General features: G+C 44.4%; 1 protein-coding gene across 1 annotated transcript in view; it reads left to right on the forward strand.

The window, feature by feature from the left end:
• The window catches only part of SVEP1 (sushi, von Willebrand factor type A, EGF and pentraxin domain containing 1), a 534033-nt gene that overhangs the window by 353858 nt on the left and 153867 nt on the right, over positions 1–26308 (forward strand). The window contains exons 30-36 of the mRNA XM_029614894.1: positions 1465–1635; positions 8380–8553; positions 8979–9098; positions 12522–12698; positions 16288–16372; positions 22895–23086; positions 24848–25015. Of these exons, the coding sequence (XP_029470754.1) occupies positions 1465–1635; positions 8380–8553; positions 8979–9098; positions 12522–12698; positions 16288–16372; positions 22895–23086; positions 24848–25015 (1087 nt within the window). The remainder of the gene's footprint in view (positions 1–1464; positions 1636–8379; positions 8554–8978; positions 9099–12521; positions 12699–16287; positions 16373–22894; positions 23087–24847; positions 25016–26308) is intronic.

The following is a 26308-nucleotide window of genomic DNA, read 5'->3' on the forward strand; positions in this document are numbered from 1 at the left end:
TTTCATTACTGAAATTCCAGTGTTTTGTAACAAGAGTTCATCACAACCTCACCCAGATTAATGATTTCCTGTACTCTCAAGATGTTGAAAGATGGATGATGGATACTTGTTTTGTTTGTTTGTCCTTTGTGATAGCTAGAATGTAGTTTCCATTTTCATCTTCCCTTTGGAAGCTCATATTCCAGCTCTGATTGCTCTGATCCACTGAAGCTGTTTGCCCTTTGAACGTGGAGGTGACCTCCCTCAAGCATTCTACCCTGCAGCAGATGTTAGGAGTTCTTGTGCTGTTTGCTGTAGAATCGTAATTGACTGACCATGTTTAGGGATGCTGGCAGCAGAAGGGCTTTCAGATTTTCAGAATAATAACAGGACATTTCTAAAAGGAATGTACAGCCAAAGAGTTATGTTGGAAGGAAAGTCAATTGAGTGAAACTGCTTGCAGAGCAGGAATGCATTTTAAAAAAATGACTTTATCAATCAATAAGGTCAGAAAATATAAACCCATTTTTAAACAGTATAGCCAGGAAAGTAATGTGGATTTGTGTAACTGTCTCTAAACACCCCTGTAGCCTGAGATGATATCATTATTATTATTATTGTTTTGGCTCTTAGTTTATTGTACTTTATATCATAGGATCAGTAATGGAGGCAATTTTGAGTAGACCCCTGTGTTGCAAGTGAATATGTGCACTTCATTCATGTGAAATGTGTGGCTAATTTTAAAAGGGAAATGACATGAGTAGTTTTCCTTTGACAGCTAGTGGCTGCAAGGTACATGCATGCAGTTTGTGCCTGTATTTTGCACCAGCTACATGTGCAGCTGACTGGGGATAAAAGTGTGCATACACATTTGAAAATCCAGATCCCTTGACCTAAACACACCCACCCCCACCACCAACCCCCAAGAATACCTCTTTTTAATCCAATTAAAAGTGCGCAGCATTTGAAGGCCTGGATATACTTCTGGCCGCTCTGTGGTGAGGGACAGCTAGGGCACTCTTCCTGTGGAAATCACTCTGAAAATCATCCTGTCCGTGGAGATGGTGCAAAGTGAATAATCTGGTGGTGATGATGCATGAGTTAGGATACGATAGTTGGAATAGAAAGGTTTTTGTTTCATTCCGAAGCAGAGAGAAAAGGGTTTATCTTGGGTGTCTGAAGGAAACCTATTCCACAGGATGGGAACCAAGGAGAATGAAAGCCTAGAAAAGAGAAGTAGCCTGCTTGATGCAGGGACACATGAAGAGGATACGTAGTTGGGGACGAATGGATCAAAGAGCTCAGTACCAGGCAAGAAGGGAAGAAGATGGGAGAAGTGGTCAGTAGCAAGGCCATGGACACATTTTTAGGTGAATGTTAAAAGGAAGTCAGTTGAATGATCAGGTGGCAGGGTGTCAATGGATTAAACATCTTTAAAGTGAAATTATTAGTTTGGGTAAGTATTTGTGTTTGGTTTGCACACAGATTGCCCTACTTTGGAAGGCTCTATACCTCACCTGCACTCTTCCACTACGGATTTCAAACCAGGATCAAAGATCAGTCTTTTCTGCGACCCAGGCTTCCAGATTGTAGGGGGATCTATTCAACAATGTCTGAACCTGGGACAATGGAGCCAGCCTCTTCCCCGCTGTGAAAGTAAGTGGATACCCATCTTGTTGGAAGGATTCTCGCACATCTGGGTGCAATAAAGCATAATCAGGATTTAGCCATTCTTAGTGCCTGTCTGCTTCTCAAATTATACGGTGCAGCAGCTCTGCACAGCATTGTTACTTTGGTTCTTATAGTTTTTATTATATTTTTCTAGAGTACTGACAGCATACAGAGCACTGTATAAAGTAGAGTAGCTGTTTGTGCAACCCAATGTGTTGGTATGTGGGTTGATAAAACTTAATAGAATTAAAAATATTTGATTTCTCTATTAACTGATAGAAATGTTATTGAACAATGTTTTCTTATTACAAATTACTGTCTATGCATTTTTTGTGGCTGGGCAGTTTCCACTTGTTCTATTTTACCTCCAGTTGAATACGAGCAACCTGTATGTATGCACTGTGAGCTTTGATGTGAAACCACTATTTTGTATCTCCTCCTATTTATTTTAGCCCCAGCCATCGCCATGGTGATGTTTGGCCAGGGCCTGTTTACTGTGGCTCTCTCTGGACTCCATAATCATGAGCCCTGAATCTAGCTTATAGCTATCACTGAAGTGCGTTGACTAAGATTTCCCTGTCTACCCTACCCAGGGCTGTGAGAAAATCTACCTTCACAGAATCCCCAGTCCTGGTCAACCCAAGGAGTGAAGTCCTGTCCTGGGAATCCAGAACAGATCCTCTGCCAGTGAGCCCTTGGGCCAGCCCTACAGACATTTTTTTAATTTTAAGAGAGAGAATGTCTATTATTTTAAGTCTATCAGCAGAAGGTTTTCCTGCCATGGATTAAGCCCACTATTTACTACTCTCTAGGCTGAGACTCGACTGGAAAGGAAAATTGGTTCTTATCTGCTAATTTTCGTTTCTGGAATATCACAGTTAAATCTAGACAAGTGGGTTTTGCATTGCTATTCAGGTATCGAATCTCACCCCCAAATATTCCAAGGACTGGGCCGGTGTCAGATAACCTAGCCCAGAAACCACAACATCCCCAGAACTCTCTGAACTGATGGACAACACTCTCTTTCTGACTTTGCTCGGATAAGCTAATCATCCAGATAAGGGTGAACCAGAACCCCTTCTTTCCACAGCACAGTCGCCACCACAACCATCACTTTCGTGAAAGTCCACGGAGCTGTTGCCAACCCAAAAGGAAGAGGCTAAAACTGGAAATGCTGCCCCAGCACCCTGAAGCAAAGAAACTTCTGAAGCTCCGTGCGTATGGGGATGTGCAAATAGGCCACTGTCCAATCCAATGAAGACAGAAACTCCCCCTGCTGGACTGCCACTATCACTGTTCGCAACGTCTCCATCCAGAAGCATGGAACTCGCAGAGCCGCATTGAACTTCTGAAGATCCAAGATGGGCTGAAAGGTACCCTCCTATTTGGGAACCGCAAAATAGATCGAGTACCTCCCTCAACCCTGCTGTTTCGCCAGAACTGGGATAATTGCGCCCAGCGCTTGAAGATGCTGTAACATATCCTGAACCACATTTTATTTGCTGTGGAATGCGCAGTGAGACACTATGAAGGCCTCTCTGATGAAGCACAAAAATTCTAATACTTAGCCTTCTCTTATCACCTCCAATACCCATTGATCCAAGGTGATCCTGGTCTACTCCTTGTATAAACATGTTAGATGTCCGCCGACAGCTTCCACGCTGGAGTGGACCACCCTGGCTTCATTAGGAGGATTTAGCACTCATAGCACCCTGACTGGCACTGTCCCTGGGGGGGGGGGGGTCTGTGGGAGTCTTGTAAGGACTGCTGCCTTCCTGATCCCTTTTCTGTAGGGTCGCCACTGAGCCCTTGCAGGGACAAAATCTTCTTGTATCCCGAAACCGGGCAAGAACAGGGAAAGTCTTCCTGATATTCTTCTTATCTTCTGGTAGCTTGATTCCCACTAATGCTTCATCAACTGTTCCAGATTCTCCCCAAATAAGAGTTTTCCCTTAAAGGGAAGATTGCACAGCTGTGACTTAGACCACATATGCGCTAACCAATTCTGTAACCACAGCAGCTGGCATGCCGACGCTGCCGAGACCATGCTTCTGGCTGAGGTTTGGACCAAATCATACAGGGCATCTGCCACATATGCCATTCCTGAGCCTTCTGGACTCAGCGTAAACAGGCCCTCTGCATAAGGCTAGCAGATAGCTGCTCGCAGACTTAACACCGAAACCTCAAACAGCCACTTCAACTGGATTTCCATCTTTTGGTCCTGAGCTACCTTAAATGCAGCCAACCCCACCACCGGTATGGTCGTCTTCTTGATGATCGTTGAGACCTCAGTGTCATCCTTCAGCAACACCGATAGTTGCAAAATATTCTCGAGAAAGGATTTAATTTTGCCATTGCCCTGGTGACCTTAAGACCTGCTTCTGGAGCTTCCCATTCCCGGTCAATCAGCTACTTAATCTTCTTAGGTAATGGAAAAGCCTTAGGCAGGCCTCGCAGCTCATCCAGCACCGGGTCCACTCCTTCATTATCTGACTCCTCTTGGAGCACCTTAATATCCAGCTCTTTCAGAACATGGGGAATAAGGGGTCTCAATTCTTCTTTGCAGAATAGATGGATAACCTGAGGGTCATCTCCTTCCACCATCAGCATCTCCTCTGGATCAGACAAATCCTTGACTCCATCACCATCCGGCCTAGCTGTGTCCTCCACCAGATCCCCAGGGTCATCCCAAAGAATATTCCCTGGATCCCCAGTCCATCCTCGAAATCCTCTGATCCATTCAACTCCACATCTCCCACCGAATGGGCAAGGCCCAACCAGCGGAGACGATCTCCTTCATCCTTGGGTGGTGATCATTTAGACTATTTCGCGCCCTGCTGGAAGACTTGACTGGGAGCTGTTTACTCCATGCTGCTCTTCTGGCCAGACAGGCCTTGTGTAGCATTAACATTAAATCTGTGGAAAAAGCTTCCATTTCACTGCCCCCTCATCTGGCTCAGGTTCCCCTCACAGACCACTACTTCCCTCCTCCTCCCTGGGGTGAACTGCTAGAGAGCGCGGAGGAGGGGAATCACGGCCTCTGAGGCGCTACCTGCTTGCCTACACGGCATGTTTCCTGCTAGCTGCGGCCAAATCTCCCCCCAAATGAATCCTGACTGGCCCCTGGCAGCGGGTATCTCTCTTGTCGATTGCCTTTCCTGAGGAGGTCTCTTCCTCCCTCGCAGCACAATTACTACAGAGTGCAGCAACATTGAGGTGCACATGGTTTGATCCACAGGCCTGGCAAAATTTCCTGCAGTCCCTGGCCGGCACCAACTTGCGCACACGCGGTACTAACATGCGATCGACCTGCCACGGCGAGAGAGAACCCTGCTCTTGGTGCGATCAGCTCCTGGGAAGACTGCCCTGAACTTTGGTTGCCAGAGGCACTCGCTGCCTCTTCTTCCCCGTGCAGTCTGCTGCGAAAATGCTCCAGTCAAGTGCCACCTGAGTAGCTGAGCTGTCCCTTTTCTCTTTTTATTTATTTATTTCTTGTCTTTAAGCAACAGTGCAGCATGCAACAAATCCAATACAGAGAGAAGAAATATATACTTCCATAACACTGGCTGAAGACCTGGGAAAGAAGACCTCAGGCGGACAGAGGGAACCAGGATGCCTGGCTTTCTGACCCCTGGAAGCTGGGGGCTAGAGCTGAACAGGGATCGCCTGAGGGATAGCCCATGAAGATGCCTGACACTGCAGGGAGCATTTCTTCAAACCTTCCTGCATTCCAGTGTCTTTTTCCTCTTGGTTAAGTAGCTGTGCCTGAAAAGTGTTTAGTTCTCTGCCTCCATCTGCTGGTAGGGATGCAAAACCTTCTTGTCTGGATTGATCTGGGGTATGAACAGGAACAGTAACTTGTGGTACTGCTGGTAGGTCTGCTTAATGTGGCAAGGCAACACTGTGACCCTTGTTCATGAGTATTGATGCTGATGTATTGTGAAGGGAGTTCCAGAGGTGATGTTCTATTAATGTTCATTCAGACTTGACTTCACTAGTTTGCTCAAAGAATCGTAGATTTCAATTTATGAGTTTAATTTTCAAAAGTGTGCAAAACTAGCACAAATACACGTAAGTAAGTACACTTAAAGTTGCACCTGTATTTTATATACTGTGTAATGGGGGGGCACACAGTTTATAAAATATTGCATATCATTGTCTGAAAAGTATATGCATATGTTTCAGTACATGCATATATTTTTAATACCGGGATCTGCACAGTTTATACATCTAGGGGCCAATATTCATCTGCTGACTGGCTGGACTAGTTAGTCTGATAAACTTATCCAGCTAACTAGCAGGGTATATTCAGTGGTGTATTCACACCTCTGAATATACCTGACTATCTTAAAGTTAGTCACATATGGTTAACTTATGTAGCTAACTCCGCACCTCCCAGAAACGCCTCCCACCCACCTATGGAACACCCCTGACTTATGTTCCTAAATTTTAGCCGCATAACTAGTTGCCCGGCTAGACTTTATGCGCATAAGTCTTTTAATATGCTGGTTTTGCCATTTAGAGGAATAACTTTTCGGTTATCCGTCTAAATGGCTTTAGAATACTGACCTCCTATTTTATAAAATTGCACGCATATATTTTTCATGTTAAATAAGTATAACATGCACCCTCAGTTTATGCACAGAGGCAGGTATTTTATAAAGCTAGCTGATGTATATACATATCTCAGTTATGAAAGGAATTGGTCTCAAAGTGGATTACAATCAATTCTAATAGACTAGCAAGTACATTAGCAGTTAGATTAGTCATAGCATTGTGTGCAGTCATCAGAGCATAAATATCCAAGGAAAATGGAATTTAATTCCTTATTAATGGACTGTCTGGGCTGAAAGCCTAATTTGAACAGTCATGCCTTTTGCGAGGTAGCAGGGTTCAAGGTGAATGGGTAGAGGTGCCTCATTCCAGATTTTGGCAGCATAGCAGCCGAAGGCCCACAGTTTTGTGGATTTGAAGCGACAAAGGATAGAAGGGCCTTTTGGGAGGATCGGAGTACTCTGGTGGGAGTATAGGAGGCGAGGAGAAGGAAGTGCTATTCTGGGGCCTGTTTATTCACACACTTAAAGACGAAGCAGAGGGCTTTGAATTTGATCCTGGATTCTGTTGGGAACCAGTGTGGTTTGTGTAGAATGGGCCTCATGAGATCCGATACTTTGACCCCTGCCAAGATTCTAGCCGCAGTGTTTTGCGTTGGAGTTGGAGGCATTTGAGACTATACTGAGAGAAGTCCATTCAGTAGTGGCTGGTGATTAATGCATGAATTATAGAAGCAAGGTTATGTTGATCAAGGTAGTTGAATGTGGCGCAGGTGCATAAAGGAGGCTTTCACTAACTCTTGAGATGTGGGATTCTATAATGAGATTTTGGTCAAGTTGAACCCCCTAAGCTTCATACAGATGCTTACTGTGCATTTACTTCCAAGAACTAGTTCGTTGAGACATACAGCAGTTGACTCAAACCTTCACCTGCCCACTCACACCCTCCACCATTTGATCCAGACACCGACCCATAAACTGCAGACAAAAGAGGTCAGACTTAATTTTCATAACTTGATATAAATGTGCATATACTTCCAGATCTTGCCTCGGAACACCACTGAATCACTCTTTCTATTCACACACTTTTCCGCATGGCAGCGATAGTATACACATACTCCCATCCTTCTCAGTTTTGCTTACCATGCACAGAGGCATATGCTGATTTTACATGCCCAACCCCTGTGCAAGGCTTTGAATATTCATCCCTTTATGTTTAACTTAATATTTTCCTCAATTATCCTGGAAATTTGTCGCTGCAGGCCTTGTTTTTCCATCTCATAGCTACTGCCACTGTAATTCTTGTGGACTGAAAAGCTACCAGTTCTCTGTATATTTTCTATTTTAAATAATGTGCTTATGGTTTGGAAACCATTGTTCTACCAAAGTCACATTCAAGAGATGACTCTTGCATTTTAGTTGTGATGAAAAACGTAGGTCTAAATTAATTTCCTAAAACCATGGTTTACGCAGAAGGCTGCACAAATGCTTCCCAGCATGGTAACTGACTGCATAAATTTAAAGGCAATTACCCACGGCCCTTACACAGTTATCAAAGGGAAAGTATGCTCATAATTTCCTTTTGAAATTATTCCACTGAAAAATACACACATACTTTGGAAAATGCAAAAGTATGCACAATGGTTCAAACCCCTCGCCCTCCCTGGGAACGCCTCTGCTCACTGCGGATAAATGAATGCACATATCAGACATACGTGTGTAATTTTACATGCATATAGGGTGGGCAATTTTGTCCAAGCCCATTTCCACAAGGAAAGCACCATTTTGCCCACTGAAACAGCTTTGCAGGTGGCCCAGCAGGAGCAAAATAACATGGATACATTTGAAAATCAAATGCATACCCACTGTTTTACTCCCCCAACCTAAAACCCCACAAGAATGCCACTCTTTTATCTGGCTAAAAGCGTGAGCACTACGGAAAGCTGCGGGTACTTTCAGCTGGATGGAGGAGGGAAATTGCTATGCAGATCAATTTACCCAGGCAAAGACCCTCCTGTATGCCTGGAAACGGCCGTGGAAGTGGCTCTCAAAGTGTTTTTGTGCTACGAGGAGCAGCTGCAACACTAAGGCTTCCTCAGCTACACCAGCACGAGGCAGAAGGCCCTGCCGGTGCCATCTCATAAACCGATTTCCATGCTTCATGTCTTGGCTGCAGGGATAAGCTGCGGCGTGCCTCCGCTCTTGGAGAATGGCTTCTATTCTGCTGAGGACTTCTACGCTGGCAGCACTGTCACCTACCAGTGTAACAATGGCTATTATTTACTGGGCCATTCCAGGATGTTCTGCATAGACACTGGGAGCTGGAGCGAGACTTCGCCTTCGTGTCTTGGTGAGATATATTGTTTAAAGATGGACTGCCTTCAACTCGGACTGTAACCGTGTGGGTTATGGGAGTCCATAGCAACAGTGCTATACAATTATATATAATAAATATACTTCATGTTTTGTTTTTGGTTTTTTTTTTTGGGGGGGGGAATGGAACTAGATCCAGCAGTTTCCTGCTGCTCCTTGTGACTTTCATCTCAATTGCAACCAGGGCTGGGATCTGGGGTCATGAGCCCTCATTCACAAGTAAGGGGTACATGGCACGGTAGAACTGGGGGGGTGCAGTTCAACATAGCCAGTGCTCCGAGTTGGCTGAAATACTCCTTTAAGGGCCCTGTATGTTCTTTCGACAATTGCTAAGTGCTCTACTTAAGAGTAAATCTTTGTGATCTTCCTGGTTCACCCATTCAGTCACTGCCTTCCTTTCAGATGTGGATGAATGTGCTGTTGGATCAGATTGCGATGAGCATGCTTCTTGCCTTAATACCAATGGATCTTACGTCTGCTCCTGCATCCCTCCTTACACAGGGAATGGGAAATCCTGTGCAGGTAATTCCTCTACTGCAACCCCAGCAGGGCATTAGGAGCTCTGTTTTCAAAAGTTGGCAAATGTGTGATTTAAAGCAGCAGCATTAGCTCCTCTGCCCAATCAGATGGCTTGTTTCCTTGATCTATTACTTTCTGATTTGTTCTTATTCGTAGGCCTCCTTTCATTTTTTTTCTTCTAATCTGCATTATTTCTTATGGGGGTAATAATTAAACTACCTGCATTGGTGCAAACTCTGTGGGTAGTTTGTACCCGCAGAGTTTGCACCAGCAATCAGAGTAAAGCTATGTGTGTAGTTTTGCTTGGATTACTGCTGTGAGAAAACCTATCCGGAGAGATCTGTGCTTACTTTTCCTGTAGTTACCTTTTCCATGCACACTGTTGTCTCCCCACCCTAAACCTACCCCTCCACACAATGCATGTAGAGCAACAAAAGTTGGATTCATTGCCTTGGACTAGACAACTGCTTTGCATATACAACCCGACTCATGCCCTTACATCAGCACAGAGAGGGCACAGTGCGGCTGGTTGCCAGGAGAGAGACATTTCTGTTTTGCCAGGTCATTGCTATGGAACTCATTGCCTCTATCATTGCGAGTGACTGAATGTACGCAAACTTTAAAAAAAAGTTTCCCAAACCCCATCTTTTCCATCAATGCTGATGTCATTGATAAAGCGGGGATTAAAGGAGAGTAATGCTGTTTTCTGTTATGTTTTGTAAAGGTTTCTTGTATTTTCACCCTGTTTTATTTGTTTTACTTGTCTTTGAATGTTAAGGTTGTAAGCTGCTTAGTGCTATGAATAGGCAGTAGATAAATATCAAAATAAATAAATAAACATTCATAATTTTACCAATATTGTGGAAGGGTAATTTTGCACAGTTTCACCCAAGGAGAGTTCCAGAAGCCTGCCAGAGGGTGCTATTTAAATCACTGAGGGTGGAAGGGAGAACAGCACTGGGCTGCGGGGGTGGGGTGGAGGTTAATTTGAGATCGAAGCATTGAGGAAATGAGAAAGATGGCAGCACCAACCTGTGGTGGCGGTTTAATTTGAGAACAGGGCTTCAGTGGCTGAGAGTCTTCTCTCTTGGTCCGAGGCAGGGAAGAGCCTTGCAGGTTCCCACTGTTGGCAGACAGACCCAGTGAAGCAGAGACCATTCAGAACCTTCACCTATACCAGCCCTCGTTCCCCTCGGGTTGAGCCTTTGGGTGCTGGAGCCAGCAGGACTTAGGTGATGGAAGAAGAGAAGGTACGTAGTAGCTAGGGTTATAGGCGGGCAGCAGTCAGCCATATCCAAGGTCCAGGCAATGGTCAAAGGCAGACAGCGGTTAGGCGGATCTGAGGTCCAAGCCAAGGTTAAAACCGAGTATCAGTTCGAAGGAGGAGAAGAAGGACGGATGAGCAGGCAGGAAGGCAAGGACAAGAACAAGCTGGTTGAAGACTGAAGACAAGCTGGACGATGACAGAAGACTGGAATCAGGTGGAGAACAACACGCAGAGCTTGAGGGCTTAGTGTGTGAGGTCATCAGCGGGCGCCAAGGGGCTTTTCCCACCACAGACCCTTTAACAGGAGTAATATTGGGCGCAGGTGCACCTAAGAAGGAGCACATTGGGATGGGTCCGGCATGTCCCGCTGCATGCAGAGCTAGCAGCATCTTGCCACATTGGAATGTGGCATCTCACGGCAGAGGAAAGCGGTGGCAGCTCGCTGCGATGGAAGCCTTTCGGAACAGCCTGACTGGGGAGGTGTTATAATTAGTGAGGTTCAGGTGGACCCTTGGACACTGTGGCAGCTGACCACGCCCACGGGGGGAAGTCCCATGAGTGGCCACAGGTCAGGCTTAGCTCTGGACACACAAACACAGATTTATCTTTATTTAGACAGTTTGAGAAGCCACCAGAGGTGGCAGTATTGAGTAGAAGATGTAGCCCGGCTGGACTAGTATTCCCCAGGCACTGGAACAGCGGTTCCTCCGGTAGCAGTGCTGTAGTGGAGAGAACTGAGAGAATGAGTACAATAGAACATTCACAGAGTCCCAAATATGGAGAAGCCCCGGGATAAGGAGAGCTGGCCCTCGAGGAGCGAGTACCAGATCCCTGGGAGCAGGGAGACTTGTTGGCAAACTACTCACACAGCGGTTCCATGTAGGAGATGGCACTGGCGCTGGAACGGAGGCAGGCCCTCGAGGAGCGATTATCTGGTTCCAGGGAGAAAGCTCTGAGGAATGAATGATAGTACTCACTGATGGTGACTGTAGCAAATTCTTCCAAGTAGAAGAGGAGATAGATGCAGGCAGCGGGTCAGGGAACATGGGCCCTCGAGGAGCGAGTACCGATTACCTGATAAAGACCTGAAAGAAGCAAAAGAGGCCCCCGAGGAGCGGGTACCCCGTTAGCAGAAAGAGACCAATGGAAGTTGGAAAGGCAGAGTAGCTGAGTACGGAGAGTGAATCCCATCCGTAAGAATCCCCCTTGCTAACTCAACAGCTAGCAATAAACTGTAGGCTTAAATATCCGGGCAGCGTGACGTCATCACAGGGGGACGCCCCTGAGGAACGCGCCAATGAGGAAATAAGAATGAGGGCCACGCGGCGCGCGCGCCCCAAGGTACCTGTAGAATATGGTGGGAGGCAGCGCCCAAGCCGGTCCGGGGACGCCGGAGAGGACGGCAGGCAGATGCCGCGGCAACCAGGCGTCCGTGAAGAGCAGGAGGAGCCGCAGAAAAGGAAAGGTAGGCGGAGTGAAGCCGTCGGGAAGCGACGGTCGCAACATGAGGTCAGCATGCGAATCGCCAAACACAACAGGGTAGGCAGTGTCAGCTCAGGGGACGGTCTTAATTTTTGGTTTATTTTAAAGAAAGATGTTATTTTTATTTTTACATAATAATACAAATGTACGCTGACATGAAGAGAACAGAACCCCGATAAGTATACGCCAAGTATTTACAAAAGATGCAGACATTATAAAAAAAATACACTACCATTGTTATTTATTCTTGGGGTTTTTTTTTTATAATTTATAAAATATTTTCAGAGGAGAGTGGTGGAAATTCAGGAAGATGAATGGGGAGCTGAATGCTGGTTTGGGGGCACAGGGGTTCCACCTTGATTTAGGCCAGCTATCCCTGCACCTATGTTTGGACACCTGGAAGGTGCCTGTCACTGAAATCAGCCCCAGATGAGTAACCTTCCTCCCCTAACCTGATCTCACCACAGGTATTGCCCACTTTTTGAACAGCATCATTTAGTCACCTAAGATAATTTTAATTTAGGAAGCTCTTCTTAAGTGTAGGAGTTTCTTAAACAAGTTGGCTAGATCATAGGAAAATATACCCCATTACTACACACATATACTTAATATTATGTCATGGAGTATTTCACATAACAGTAAAACAAAATCTCTGTATCCCTTTACTTTCACTTCAGAACCCATAAAATGTGAGCGTGCAGGACATCCAGAGTTTGGGCGTGCTTTTGGAGACACGTACACTGTTGGCAGTGACGTGACCTTCTCCTGTGGGGAAGGATACCAACTTATGGGAGATACTAAAATCATATGTCTTGAGTCTGGGGAGTGGAGCCGTACAATACCATATTGTCAAGGTACAGTATTCTTTAAGGTAATACAAGCATATATAGTGTTCAAACATATTCTCTGATGGAAAAGTTGTAATTGTGTATGCAAATGATTAAGAGGGAAGAACCTATTAAAACCGGCCTGGTCGTCTAATTTCTAGTGAACAGATATTGTCATTTTTTTAAACAAGAGAATACAGACAAAAGAGGCTGTTATCTGAAAATCTTAAGATAATTATTATTCCCTGAAATGTAAAATAGACAGCAAGTGGCCAATATTCAAAAATTCTTAAAATGACTTATTTATCCAGATAAAGTTAGCCAGATATGTTAACTGGGATATTCAGCGGGATAAACATCCCGCTGAATATCCATGGTGGAAGTTATCTGGCTACCTTTAGCCAGTTAACTTTTAAACCTAATCAGTTATATTTGACTATAGCCAGTTAAGTTTAAAGTTATCTGGGTGCATTTAGCCAGATAACTGTAAGCTTAACTGGCTATATTCATAAGATTCTCCTGCATTTGCTCATACTTTGTTTGTATTTTAACTACTTCAAATATTCTATTTATTTATTTATCTATTTATGTACTTATTTCGAAATATTTATATTCCGCATATAACAGGAGACCCTTGCTATTCGGTTTACAGAAGTATATAAATCATCATTTAAAACACACAACAAAAAACCGCAACAGTTAATTCTGTCCACTCAAAAAATCATTGTTCAAATCAATGGGGATACACTTACCCAAATAATAATGTTTTGAGCATTTTCCTAAAATAAAGATATTGTCAGGGAGCTCATTCCATTTCACTGGACCAATGACTAAAAATGCATGAGAACATGTCTGCAACCAGGCAGAATTCAGCAAAGGCATCACATGTATTTACCTGAACAACACAGCTTTTCTGGGGGCAATACAAACAAAGCAAGTCAGCCAAGGTCAATGGATTGTCCTGTAAAAAAAAGCCTTAAATACCAGGCAGAGGACTTTAAATTGTATCCTACATCTAACAGATAGCCGATGAAGTATTCTCAACATGGGAGTAACATGATCCCGAATAGAGCCACCTAAAACCTACCAGGCAACTGCATTTTGTTGCAATTGAATTGCTTCTAAATGATAGCTTGTGTAATAATATTTTTACCTTTTCCTTTTTAGTGCTGTTTGTTGCTCAGTAGAAATAAGACAAATAAATATACAATAATATGTATACTGTATTTTGAGATATATATATATATTAGATAACGATATATAGACATAAATATATATTTATGTTTATGTATTTTGGTAAAAGCAATGATTATAATAAATGCAATAAAAGCAAAGGCAATATTCTGATAAACATATTGGGGTAGATTTTAAAAGGTTGTGCGCGGGCGTACATGTGCGCGCGCTACCTGGCGCGCGCACATGTACGTGTGCTACCCGGCGCGTGCACATGTTTATTTATTTATTTATTTATTGTTTTTGTTATACCGAGTTTCATGATAGGCATCACATCAACCCGGTTTACAAATAACAAGGAGTGTAAAGCATAACGTAACGTAAAAAACAATATTTTCAATAAGAGCCTTGAACTTTAAATACAGTGAATCAGAAAAAGGGAGAGGGAAAGTTACAAAAAACAAGGAAAATAAACTTGGGATGGAAGGGGAGAAATTGAACAGCACAATATTTACATTTCAGCCTATTGATACATTAGAATAGCAAGTGAAAAAATAAGACTATGAAACGGTACATAGGTAATCAAATGAATAAATATGACAGTTGTGAATAGTAATAGTATGATAAATATTCAGCAGGAATTAGTGAGAGAGGGTTTGAGGTTGGTTGGTTGTACGCCTGATTTTATAACATGCGCGTATGCGCGCAACATCGGAGTAGCCTGAGAGGGAACTTCCCTTCCCCCTAGCCTGACCTTCCCATCCCTTCCCCTAACCTTTCCCCCCAGCCCTACTCTAACCCCCCTGACCTTTATTCTACCTTTTGGGCAGGCACAAGTTGTGCGCACCGGCCATCTGCCGGCGCGTGATCCCCGGCACAGCGAAAAATATGGCTGCTGTTATTTTTCTAACTGCACTACTTAATGGTAACCTGGAAAAGTGCCCAGGTTACACTTAGGATCAGCACAGAGCATGCATGCAGCCCTTGGTAACCCTGGAAGGCTGGAGCACAGGTCAGCCTTGGCAGAGGGCAGGAGTGTAGATCTCAGCAGCCCCAAAGCAGAGGAGCACTAGTCTTGTCAGCTCCAGAAAGTGGATGCACTGGCCTTAGTAGCCCCTAAGGGGCTGGAGTGCACAATACCTAGATCTTAATCTTCTCAGAAAGTTTTTGGAAAGAATACAGTGCTTCCTTGCACAGAGTGCTTTAAGTTCCAGATACAGCAAAGCAATGCAAACCAAATCCACAAATAACTGAAATTTTCAGTCTGTAAAATGGAGGATACCATGACTTCAGCTTGCACTCCCTTCCCTTGAGAGCAGAAGGCCTACAAAAAAAAAAGGATTTTTAAAATCATTCTTTAGTTGAAATTGAAACACCACTATTGGGCCTCCTGCTTTTCATTCTGTTTTTTCCTGCAGCCTGTTTGAGAATTCCTTCTCCTTTTGGATATAAATTAATCAACGAAGACACCGTACCTCTCTGTTCTGCCAAATTTGGAGGAATCCCAGAAATTCCCCAATTGACTTAAATATCTTTTTATGCCATATGAAAAAAATTGCCATGGGCTTCTTAATATCTTCAGATAGCCAATCATTTACACAGCTCCGAAAACTTGTAGAATAGAAATTTTAATATTTATATATGTATTATGGGGCGGATTTTCAGAGCCCTGCTCGCCTAAATCCGCCCAAATCCGGGCAGATTTAGGCGAGCAGGGCCCTGCGCGCCGGTGCGCCTATTTTACATAGGCCTAACGGCGCGCGCAGAGCCCCGGGACTCGCGTAAGTCCCGGGGTTCTCCGAGGGGGGCGTGTCGGGGGTGGGCCCGGCCATTGCGGCGTTTAGGGGGCGTGTCAGCAGCGTTTTGGGGGCGGGTACGGGGGCGTGGCTACGGCCCGGGGCGGTCCGGGGGCGTGGCCGCGCCCTCCGTACCCGCCCCCAGGTCGCGTCCCGGCGCGCAAGAGGCCCGCTGGCGCACGGGGCGTGTCTAAGCCCCCCCCGACAAAGGTAAGGGGGGGCTTAGACAGGGCCGGGCGGGTGGGTTAGGTAGGGGAAGGGAGGGGAAGGTGAGGGGAGGGCAAAAGGAAGTTCCCTCCGAGGCCGCTCCGATTTCGGAGCGGCCTCGGAGGGAATGGGGGTGGGCTGCGCGGCTCGGCGCGCGCCGGCTATACAAAATCAATAACCTTGTGTGCGCCGATCCAGGTTTTTAGCAGATACGCGCGGCTCCGCGCGTATCTACTAAAATCCAGCTTACTTTTGCTTGCACCTGATGCGCCAGCAAAAGTAGGCCAATTCGCGCTATTTGAAAATCTACCCCTATGTGTGTAAGTCTATCTGTGTGGCTTAAATCCCCTTGTAATTGCTGATTTGAGTCAGGCTGACGCTCTATTCTTATATCATGAAATATGCAATCTGACAAATTGTATATTCTTTTTATTTTGAAGCTGTATCCTGTGGCAGTGTACCTTCTCCAGATAATGGTGCTATTGAGGGCTCAAATTTTACTTTTGGGAAAAAGGTGACATTCAGGTAGGGAAACTGAATTATTTTGACTCCTTATTTGGTAATGTTCTTGAGTAAATTATGCATTTTACATTGCAGAATATGTCTGCAAGGGTTCTTCGTTCTTCCATGATCTGGGGCATTTGCCTACCTGATCATGGAAGACAGAAAGAAATGTTTATTTATTTATTTATTTATTTATTTATTTATTTATTTATTTATTTAACTTCTTTTACTATACCGATACTCAAGACCAGGTCTTATCGTACCGGTTTACAATATAACAGGGGGTACAATTTAATCCGTGTATTCCTTTGATCAAGAGCACAAAAACTTGTTCAGAATCCATAGCAAATAAAGGTGATGTTAGAAGGTTATCATGAGTGCATTAGCAATGCACTGACTGAAAAGAACTATACTTGCAGTTGATGAATCACTTAGTCCCGCAGAACTGTTTTCTTTTTCTTTGTTTTCAAAATCAAGAAAATGAAAAAAAATGTGTGTGCAAAATTACATCAGCCGTGATATGGGGGGACCAGGAGAATGCCTCTTCATTGAAATTTGCATTGGTATTTCTTTTCTGAAATTAGAGAAGGAATCCAAGTTTCATATAAACAGGTTTTAAAACACCTGCTATAAGTCAGATGAATTATAGGAACCAATCAAGTGGAATCATAAAAGGTCTCCACCAAATCAACTTGATGCAATAGAAACACAAGTATATGTGCAGTTCTCGTCACTGCGTCTCAAAAAAGATATAGTTTTTGGGTACTTGCCAGGTTCTTATGGCCTGGATTGGCCACTGTTGGAAACAGGATGCTGGGCTTGATGGACCCTTGGTCTGACCCAGTATGGCATTTTCTTATGTTCTTATGTTTCACTGGAGAAAGTACAGAGAGGGGCAACCAAAATGATAAAGGGGATGGAACAGCTCCCCTAAGAGGAAAGGCTGAAGAGGTTAGGGCTGTTCAGCTTGGAGAAGAGACGGCTGAGGGGGGATATGATAGAGGTCTACAAAATCATGTAAGGATTTAAACGGGTATATGTGAATCAGTTATTTACTCTTTTGGATAATAAAAGGACTAGTGAGCACTCCATGAAGTTTGCAAGAAGCTCATTTAAAACAAAATGGAGAAAATTAGTTTTCACTCAGCGCATAATTAAGCTCTGGAATTCATTGTCAGAGAATGTGGTTACAGCAGTTAGTGAGGCTGGGTTTAAAAAAGGTTTGGATGAGTTCATAGAGCAGAAGTCCATAAACTGCTATTAATCAATAAGGATTAGTAGCTTGGGATCTATTCATTTAGGGGCGGATTTTAAATGCCCTGTGCGCGTAAATCCGGCTGGATTTACGCGCGCAGGGCCCTCGTGCGCTGGCGTGCCTATTTTGCATAGGCCGCCGGCGCGCAAGTCCCGGGGCTTTCTAAAAGGGGCGTGTCGGGGGCGCGTCTAAAATGACGCGGCGTTTCGGGGGCATGATGAGGCGTTGCGGGGGCGGGGCCGGGTGCGTGGCGCTGGCCCGGGGGCATGGTCGAGGCCTCCGGACCAGCCCCCGGGTCGGGTGATCGCGCGCCAGCAGCCCGCTGGCGCGCGTAGATTTACGTCTGCTTTTAGCAGGCGTAAATCATGAAACAAAGGTAAGGGGGGTTTAGATAGGGCCGTGGAGGTGGGTTAGGTAGGGGAAGGGAGGGGAAGGTGGGGGGAGGGCAAAGGAAAGTTCCCTCCGAGGCCGCTCCGAAATCGGAGCGGCCTCGGAGGGAACAGGCAGCACGCGCTGGGCTCGGCACGCACAGGTTGCACAAATGTGCACCCCCTTGCGCGCGCCAACCCCGGATTTTATAAGATACGCGCGGCTATACGCGTATCTTATAAAATCCAGCGTACTTTTGTTTGCGCCTGGTGCACGAACAAAAGTACGCGATCGCGCAAATTTAGAAAATCTACCCCTTAATGTTTGGATAATTGCCAGATACTTGTAACTTGGTTGGCCACTGTTGGACACAGGATACTGGGCTTGATGGACTCTTGGTCTGACCCAGTATGGCATATCTTATGTTCTTATGTTCATCCACAATAAACAGTGTCAAAAAGCCATACAAGTGCACATGACTACATTAAACCAGTAAAACTAATTGAAAAGTCACCAATAAGAACATAAGAATATGAGAAGTTGCCATACTGGTTCAGACCAAGGGTCCATCAAGCCCAGTATCCTGTTTCCAGCAGTGGCCAGTCCAAGTCACAAGTATCTGGCAAGTACCCAAACACTTGATAGATCACAAGCTACTATTCTTATTAATTACTGTAATAGCAGTTTATGGATTTTTCCTCTAGGAATTTATCCAAGCCTTTTTTAAACCTAGTTACACTAACTGATGCAACCACATCCTCTAGCAATGAATTCCAGAGCTTAACTATGTGCTGAGTGAGAGAGAATTTTATTTGATTAGTTTTAAATGAGCTACTTGCAAACTTCATGGAGTGCCCCCTAGTCCTTCTATTATCTGAGAGAGTAAATAACCGATTTACATTAACTTGTTCAAGTCCTTTCATAGTTTTGTAGACCTCTATCATATCCCCCCTCAGTCATCTCTTCTCCAAACTGAACAGCCCTAATTTCTTTAGCCTTTCCTCATAGGGGAGCCTTTTCATGCCCCCTTATCAGTATTCCCTACTTAATAATTTCTAACATTCTGTTTTGTTTTTTGATTGCCATCGCACACTGAGCCATCAATTTCAATGTATTATCTACTATGACACCTATATCTCTTTCCTGGGTGGTAACTCTTAAGATAGAACCTAACATTGTGTAATTACAGCAAGGGTTATTTTTCCCTATATGCATCACTTTGCCCTTCTTCACGTTAAATTTCATCTGCCATTTGGAAGCCCAGTCTTCCAGCCTCGCAAGGTCCTCCTGCAATTCATCACAATCTGCTTGAGATTTAACTACTGTGAATAATTTTGTGTCATCCGCAAATTTGATCACCTCACTCGTTTTACCCCTTTCCAGATCAGTTATAAATATATTAAAAAACACCGGTCCAAGTACAGATCCCTGAGGCACTCCACTGTTTAATAACTTTTTCCAGATTGAAAACTGACCATTTAATCCTACTCTCTGTTTCCTGTCTTTTAACCAGCTTGGAATCCACAAAAAGACTTAGTTTCCTGTCCCATGACTTTTTTAGTTTTCTTAGAAGCCTCTCATGCAGGCCTTTGTCGAATGCCTTCTGAAAAACCAAATACACCACATCTTCTGGTTCACCTTTGTCCACATGTTTATTCACCCCTTCAAAAAAATGTAGGAGATTTGTGAGGCAAGACTTCCTTTGGGTAAATCCATGTTGGCTGTGTCCAAACAAACCTTATCTATCTAAATGTTTTGTGATTTTATTCTTTTAACAGTTTCCACGATTTTTCCCGGCACTGAAGTCAGGCTCACTGGTCTATAGTTTCTCAGATCACTCCTGGATCCCTTTTTAAATGTAGGGGTTACATTGGCCATCTCCCAATCTTCAGCTACATCAGATGATTTTATTCATAGGTTACATATTAATTGAAATAGGTCTGAAATTTCATTTTTTAGTTCTTTCAGAATCCTGGGGTGTATACCATCCTGTCCAGGTAATTTACTACTCTTCAGTTTGTCAGTCAGGCCTGTCACATCTTCCAGGTTCACCATGATTTGGTTCAGTTGATCTGAATCATCACCCATGAAAACCTTCTCCGGAATGGGTACCTCCCCAACATCCTCTTCAGTAAACACCGAAGCAAAGAAATTGGTTAATCTTTACGCAATGGCCTTATCTTCTCTAAGTGCCCCTTTAACCCCTTGATCATCCAGCGGTCCAACCGACTCCCTCGCAGGCTTTCTGCTTTGGATATATATTTTTTAACTTTTTTATTGCGAGTTTTTGCCTCTATGGCCAACTTCTTTTCAAATATCCAAACATTAAATAGAAGTGCAGTGATCCAATCCACTATAAAAGGCATGCCCTAGTAACTCTACATTCAGTGTAGCTTGTCGTGCGGTGTCTGCAGAATACCATAGCAATCTCAAATAGTTTCAAAAATTACTGCAAAAAATTACACAGCTACCGCACACTAACACAGTTCACCCAATTGCACATGATGATCAGACTAAGTAACATAGTATGTATGATCATGCATGATTCATAATTAAAAAATGTTTTTCAAAATATTTGTATTCACAAAATTCCATTGAGGATGCCAGTTACACATCAGTACAGTCCAAGCTTTAAAAAGCAGATTACTTAGCCTCAAACTTGAGACCACTAGAGGGCTTTGGAGTGGGGGTGCTGATGCTCCCCAGTCCCCTGCTGGATTCCATCCCTGTGTGAGGGGAGAAGTTATGGCTCCCCTTCCTTGTGCCGTCGACGTTATCAAATGCCGACTACCATATTTCAGCTTGCGGTGGCAGACGCTGCCAAAACCACGTGCCAAAGGAGTGTACCCCTTTGGAGCTTTTTGGTTATTCCAAGTATGGGCAGAAAAATGAAAGGGGAAAACCTTTGGAGCCCCTTTGAGCTTGACTCCAGTGAAAGGCCCTCTGGACCATCATTTTAAGCAGGTAAGCAAAGCTGCTAATTTAAGTGAGGAATGCAATGGAGTATCACTAAGCCCTGGAGATCAAGTTCTCCCTCAGTTACCCATATCCATTGGGGGTGGAGAGAATATTTCTATTTTGGTGTTGAGAAAAATGGAAGATCAAAGCTCAATTATATATCAGCATGGAGCCACCGATGTATCTCCTTCAACGAACCTGGTGAGTCATGACCTAAATGTTAATGTGCCATCCAGAACATATGACATAAGAACATGTGACATAAGAACATAAGAAATGCCATACTGGGTCAGACCAAGGGTCCATCAAGCCTCTATCGCACACAGAAAAGGCCCTTTTCGCGAGCGATAGCATGTAAATTAGATTGAGGGTGGAGTCGTGGCAGGGAGGGGGCGGAGTCAGCGGAGGCTTCGCTGCCGGCGATAATGTTACTAACATTATTGTCGGCAGTAGCACGCCGAATAGCACCACCTTTCACGGTGGCGCTGTTCGGTGCAAAAGCCGGCAGCCGGCGCACCGTGGCCGCCGAAATCGTACTGCCGTGGTGCGAAGGCTGAGGGCTTTCGCAGGCCTGCCTCCCCTTTGCCCCCTCGCCCCCCCGTTTTCACAGGATTCATCATTCTGCATAGAATAATGAATCCAGGCTTAAGTTAGACCTGATCTTAGCCAGTTAACTTATCTGGCTAAGTGTGAATATAGCTGTGCCACTGAATATACCGTGTAACTTAGCCGGATAAGTTATATCCGGCCAAGGGCTGGATTCACTAATGCCGCAAGGCATAGTGAATCCCGTGGTAACGGGGGTGATGGGCGAAACGGGGGGGCGGTCCTGCACTAGCCGGCAGCGATCGCACCTCCGCGGTGCGGTCGCTGCCGGCGTCGCGCCGAATATCTACACCATAAAAGAGGTAGTTATTCGGCACAAAACTGACAGCGATAAAGGTGCTTACCTGGCGCAGTCTTCACGTCGTCAGCCCTGGTGCCGCCCCTACTCCTCCTCTTCCAGGGCTGATGCCGCCCCGACTCCGCCCCTATCTTGGTATCACATGCGATCCGCTTGGAAATTGACCCCCCAAGTTACTTAAATGGCCAGCTTTGAATATTGACCTCTAAATATACAATGAATCAAAATACAAGCACATTCTTCTCACACATCCTTCAAAACCCTAATCCAATCCTCCACACCCGCTCAGCCACACAGCACAGTAGAACAGAAACCCACTTGATGTGGGAAAGAAAATGTCATGTCATAGTGCTTGTTATTAATATTAATTGAAGCCAAACAGGGTGTAGTTAAAATGTTTAAAAATATTTTTAAACTGCATCTCCTAACATATCTGGTTAAGCTTGTTAATTTATACAGTCTAGTTAACACTGAAGAAACCATGTATTCCTTCAGTCAACAAGTTCTTACTGTAAATATTTCAACCATATAGTCTGAGTATTTAATGGCTAAACTATTGGTTCTGCTTATGTCATCACATTATTTCTGTAGGTCTACAATCTGCTGATTTAGGTGAAACCCTTAATAGCATTTGTCCAATATGTAGTTAATTCTCTTATCTTCTCTTATTAACGGAGATTTGCCAGTTGCCATCTCCTGGTAAAGTATGAAAGCTAGCTACCCCCTATTCATCTCTTCAGGTGCAGGCTGGGTGCTTCCAGAGCCAAATTATTTTTACTTTCACCAGTCACTGATTCAAGTGTAAGTTGCCATACTCCATGTGAGGAAGCTGCCAGGTTTGATTTACACATTTTCAGACACCTTCTTCTGGGGCAAAACTATTTTTCTTTCGTAAGAACTCCCTCTTAGCAGGCAGCTGTAATGTTGATCCTGGACTCAAAACTTAAAGTGGAAGGATTAATTAAACTTTGTCAAGATAACAACCCAAATTCTGCCAACTATGCGCTAATTACAAGGGAGTGCTGAGAAGATTGCATTCCTTTTTCCTCTCCTCTAGATGTAATGATGGATACCAGCTGACCGGTGATACAGAAGCGTCCTGCCTTGCCAGTGGCACTTGGAGCCATGTTCCCCCTTCCTGTGAATTAGTGACCTGTCCCCCTCCTGAGCACATATCTAATGGAAATTTCACAATGACTGGAATTACATACCTGTCTACTGTATCGTATACATGTAATGATGGCTACAGGTAATATGAAATTACAGTATAAATGTACTTGTGTTAACCCAGAGAATGCTGATCAAGTTGGTGACATTCGATAATGACATCATCATTTCTTTTTCTGCATTTGCTTTCCTTTTCTGCATTCAGATAATGTCGAGTTAAGTCAAGTCATTGCCTATTTAGAGCAGGCTTTTCCAACAAGAGAGTTAAAGGAATGCTGCAGATACAATATTTATTTATTCAATGTATATTCTACTTGCAATGGCAATCCCTTTGCCCAGGAGCCACCATGGTCCAAAGGTTATGTGAGTCTCCCTCTACAGGAGACCCTTGTGATAAAGCAAAAAAACCTTTACAACTTGCAGCAAAGCCCTCCCAACCCCCCTTTTCATGAATTTCCCCCCCTAGCATCAAAGGCCATCCCACAGGCAATAACATCCACGCCCCTCTATTTCCAGAGCTCATTCTCTTCAAAATGGCACCAGCTGTACAATACACGAGATACTCCATCATGATAGGGGTTTCTCTTGTACCCAGCTGGTCAGTGCCATTTTGAAGAAAACAAGCTCTGGGTCCAGAGCTTAGGCGTGATCTGTGGACCCAATAGACTACCAGGTATTGGGGATCAGGGGGTATGGATGCTACTGTCAGGGGGAGCCTTTGAAGCCAGGGAGGGATTTTCTTGAAAAGGGGGGAGCTGGGTAGGCTAACAGTACATCGCTGTGTATTTTAAAGGTTTTTATTTTTTGTTTACCTCATGAGGGCCACTTATAGAGGCAGTGAGTGTCTCAGAAGTACCCCAGGGGGGTTACACATTTTGGGGAGGGTCTTTTGGGCCATGATGACCCTTTAAGAACTAGCCCGAGAGCTTTGAGAATCATGTTAGTGTCTTGATGCTCCCAGGGAAAGCTAACTTCCTGGAAAATAATCCAGCTTGCATTTTTAAGCAAGCAGTTGTGTTGTATTATTAGCATTCAATTACCTAGTAATGAGCTGCTTTGCATGCATTTGCAAAGCGTATGCATGTAAAGCAGCTCATTACCATGCCTGCATTATTTTGAGTTAGGTACCGCACTAAACCTTTATTGCACACTAAACAGCATTTACCCAGTTAGAATGGGGCTAATAGTTGGGTGTTTTCGCCATAGGAGTAGTGTGTGATTTGGCAGTCCCTGATGATTGCGGCTGGTTGGGGCCATGTAGATACTGAATAAGGTGGATGACAAGCTAGAGCCCTGAGGGACTTTGCAAGAAAAGGGATGGGGTTTTGATTGGGCTGGTCCCGTGGAGACTGATTGGGTGTGGACACTAAAGACGGACCTGCTAGTCCAATGTTTGCTATTCAGATGATGAGATTGTGGTCTTTCATGTTGAAAGCAGTAGAGAGGTCAAGGAGCATTAGAAAAGCATGTCGTCCATGGTCAAGGTAGAGCTGATTTTCATCAACCAGGCTTGTTAGCGTAGTTTCAGTGCTATGGTGCTGATGTTATCACACGTGTGACAGTTTGTTCCATTTGTGCAATTTATAAGATCTCAGAGCTTCTGTAGAACCTGTGGTCTGTTTAAAAATTAGAAAATGTTATCTTTCAGAAGTGTCATATCTGTGTCTTTTTCCCTCTATGTGGGCTGAAATGGTAGAATTTTATTTTTTTTTTAAATAAACTTGCACAGACTGGAACCCGACCTGATGATAGAGCGTGAATAATGAGTTGCTTTAGCAAACAGTAACCGTCTCTCTGGTTTTCCAATGAAAATGCAGTTTACTAATTTCTTCATTTCTCCTAGCTTTCAGGGGCACTCCACTCGGACTTGCGAAGCTTCAGCCAGATGGAGTGACGCGGCCCCAGTTTGCGAGCTTGTATTTTGTGGACCTCCTCCAGAGGTGAAAGATGCCATCATCACCGGGAATAACTTTACTTTTGCAAGCAGAGTCACTTATACGTGTAAGGAAGGGTAGGTGCCTTCAGAATGTTTTGGTCCAGTCAGTATTCAGGGGACCTCGTCTGCACTGCTATCTGACACAAGGTTGGCCTGTGATAAAACTCCCATATGCTATGGCAGGGATGTGCACTGTGGTCCTCTGCGATGAAGTTAACCAAAACATGCACATGAATCGGATTCTTAGGCGAAATTATCCAGATATGGATGATGAATATCCATTGGCGATGAATATCCAGAGCCTTGTAAAATGCAATTTCTGTGGATAAAAAGTGTTTTGCCTTGAAACTTTCTGCCTGAAACTTGCCCACCCTTCTCCCAGCTAAAAGCATGCATAAGCTTCCTCACTGCCCTTTTAGCGAAACTGAAGGTAGGCGTACCTTTTAAGTGCACGTTAGTCTGCGCAGGTGACCTTGCGGACATTGTACTCCTCATAATCATCCCCCTCATCGTCATCATCTTTCTTTATTAGATTCTTTCCCATTTGCACGCCCAAGGAAACCTGCAATGCAGTTCATGCTTGTGGCAATTTTCGAAGCTAAAGTACATGTGGACTTCAGCTTTTAGAATTGGTACAAAGCCCGCAGGCAGAAAGTATTTCCATGCAGACCGTTTGATTATTACCCTCAAAATGAATAGCTTGATTCCGTGGTAAATCAGTTCTACTGAAGTCTGCAGTTGACACTGGTATTAAAAGGGTGGACAGCAGACCTGCTTGGTTAGAGAGTAGAATTAGCCTATGGTCCTATTAGCTGCTATTGTAGCTGATCAGTTCTGCTCTGCAGTCAGTGTCAGGCTGTGTAGTGCTTCTCTCTTCTGGAGCATGCCCAAATGTCTCACTTCAGGGTGCCTTTACACTGTGAGTGCCCACAGTCAGAATTTAGCTGCTAGCAGGAAGGATGTCAGGCAGTCATTATTACGGTCTAAAACAGAATGATGCTCAGCTGCTGGCAACACTCTTAAAGGGTCATTCTCACATGCAAACCCCGGTCTGAGCATGTAAATCACCTCCTGAAAATCAACCAGGGCGCTGTGCAGGGAAAAGGTTCGCCCGAAACATGATTTCACGCATCCTTTTCCCATATCCGCGGGAAACATTCTGGGGGGGTGGAGTCAGGGAGAGAAGCTTGTTTGCTCCGTTGTGTTTGTGAATGTATGCACGTAAAAGTATATATAGACAGTTAGCAGGTGTAGCTTCCTGCATGTATGTGCATATGCTCAGCAGCACAACCCAGGAATTTTCAAAGTGGGCCTGTACATGATTTCACTTTAAAAATTCTGGTTAAAGTCTGCCAGACTTTGTACCTG

Source organism: Rhinatrema bivittatum, chromosome 1 (genome assembly GCF_901001135.1).
Source record: "Rhinatrema bivittatum chromosome 1, aRhiBiv1.1, whole genome shotgun sequence".
Lineage (NCBI taxonomy): Eukaryota > Metazoa > Chordata > Amphibia > Gymnophiona > Rhinatrematidae > Rhinatrema > Rhinatrema bivittatum.